Genomic DNA, 1,338 nt, shown 5'->3' on the forward strand with positions numbered 1-1,338 from the left:
ATTGCTTCTATTGTCCTCATTTGTAAGTCGCTTTGGATAAAAGCGTATGCTAAATGACTAAATGTAAATGTAAAGCTCTGCAGTGCACATTAATTTGACCAAATACAAATTTATGTAACGGTAATTCCTCTCTGAGCCAACCTTTTCCTTTTTAAGCCAGTAACAAACAGACTGGGCAAAAATAACCTTTAAAAAAACTACATTAGACTGAGGACATGCATCATTGCGAACAGCAACTGTTGTTCTTTTTACAAGCCTGAACACCACTGCTTAAGTTCATTGGCACATTGAAATCAACACCATCACTACCTTACAAAGACATGAATCATAAATACAAAAAGCAAAAGAGCCTAGGGACAAGTGGTGTTGAGCCAATGCAGGCGAGTTAATTATCAAATCAACATTAACTGTGGGGAAAAGGCTGCCAGGCCAACAAAGCCGCTCTTTGTTTGTTTATGCTTTGGCGCAAGTAAGGACACACGTTACAGCCTGACATTGTCGAAAACCCTAACATTAATGACAACCTATCATTTAGTTATTAGCTAATGGAACAATGCAGGTCTATTTCCTCTTTTCCAAAAACATGACGTTATGGATTAAGCTATGATAGTAAATTCTGATAGCAGACAGAAATAACGCATTCAGGTTATACTAGCTCATATTTAGTCTCCTTATACACACCAAAGTGCACAAAAATCGCACAAATTCACAATCGTTTATTTAGATCCATCAGAATCATTCTGAAGTCTCACCTTCCTCCAGGCCCTCACGGAACGATCCGGAGCTGCTCATAGTGCGGCTCTTTTCCTCCAGGCTCATCGAGGAGTTCCTCAGACGTGGATCGCTGTAGGGGTCGCACAGGTTGTCGTGATTGCCCTGACCGTTGGTGCCGCGCAAAGTTGCTATCTGAGAAGCTGTGGTGGGACTGCCTGGATTGTCAACACAGGGATCAGGGTTAAAAAAATACTAAGATTGAACCTAATGACATGAATGTACATTCAAAGTTCACAATAAGGGGGAGACTAGTAGATATTTTAGTTAAAGCATAAAATTTAAATTTTCAATAAAATTGACAATTCTAACTTAAAACTTAAACTTAACTTAAAACTTAAAGGGTTAGTTCACCCCTAAAATGAAAATTCTGTCATTAATTACTCACCCTCATGTTCCAAACCCGTAAGACCTTCGTTCATCTTCGGAACACAAATTAATATATTTTTGATGAAATGTGAGAGCTCTCAGACCCTGCATAGACAGCAACGCAACTGTAATGTTCCCAGGTCCAGAAACGTAGTAAGGACATCGGTAAAACAGTCCATGTGACATCAGTGGCTCAAC

The 1,338-nt window shown here is 39.4% G+C and overlaps 1 protein-coding gene across 3 annotated transcripts in view; it reads right to left on the reverse strand.

The window, feature by feature from the left end:
• nav2b (neuron navigator 2b) overlaps positions 1–1,338 on the reverse strand; it is an 82,507-nt gene that overhangs the window by 16,750 nt on the left and 64,419 nt on the right. For all 3 annotated transcript variants that reach the window (XM_016551998.1, XM_016551997.1, XM_016551996.1), the window contains one exon: positions 753–929. In XM_016551998.1, the coding sequence (XP_016407484.1) occupies positions 753–929 (177 nt within the window). The remainder of the gene's footprint in view (positions 1–752; positions 930–1,338) is intronic.

This window comes from Sinocyclocheilus rhinocerous, unplaced genomic scaffold, assembly GCF_001515625.1.
Source record: "Sinocyclocheilus rhinocerous isolate Xijiao unplaced genomic scaffold, SAMN03320098_v1.1 scaffold255, whole genome shotgun sequence".
NCBI classification, from domain to species: Eukaryota; Metazoa; Chordata; class Actinopteri; order Cypriniformes; family Cyprinidae; genus Sinocyclocheilus; species Sinocyclocheilus rhinocerous.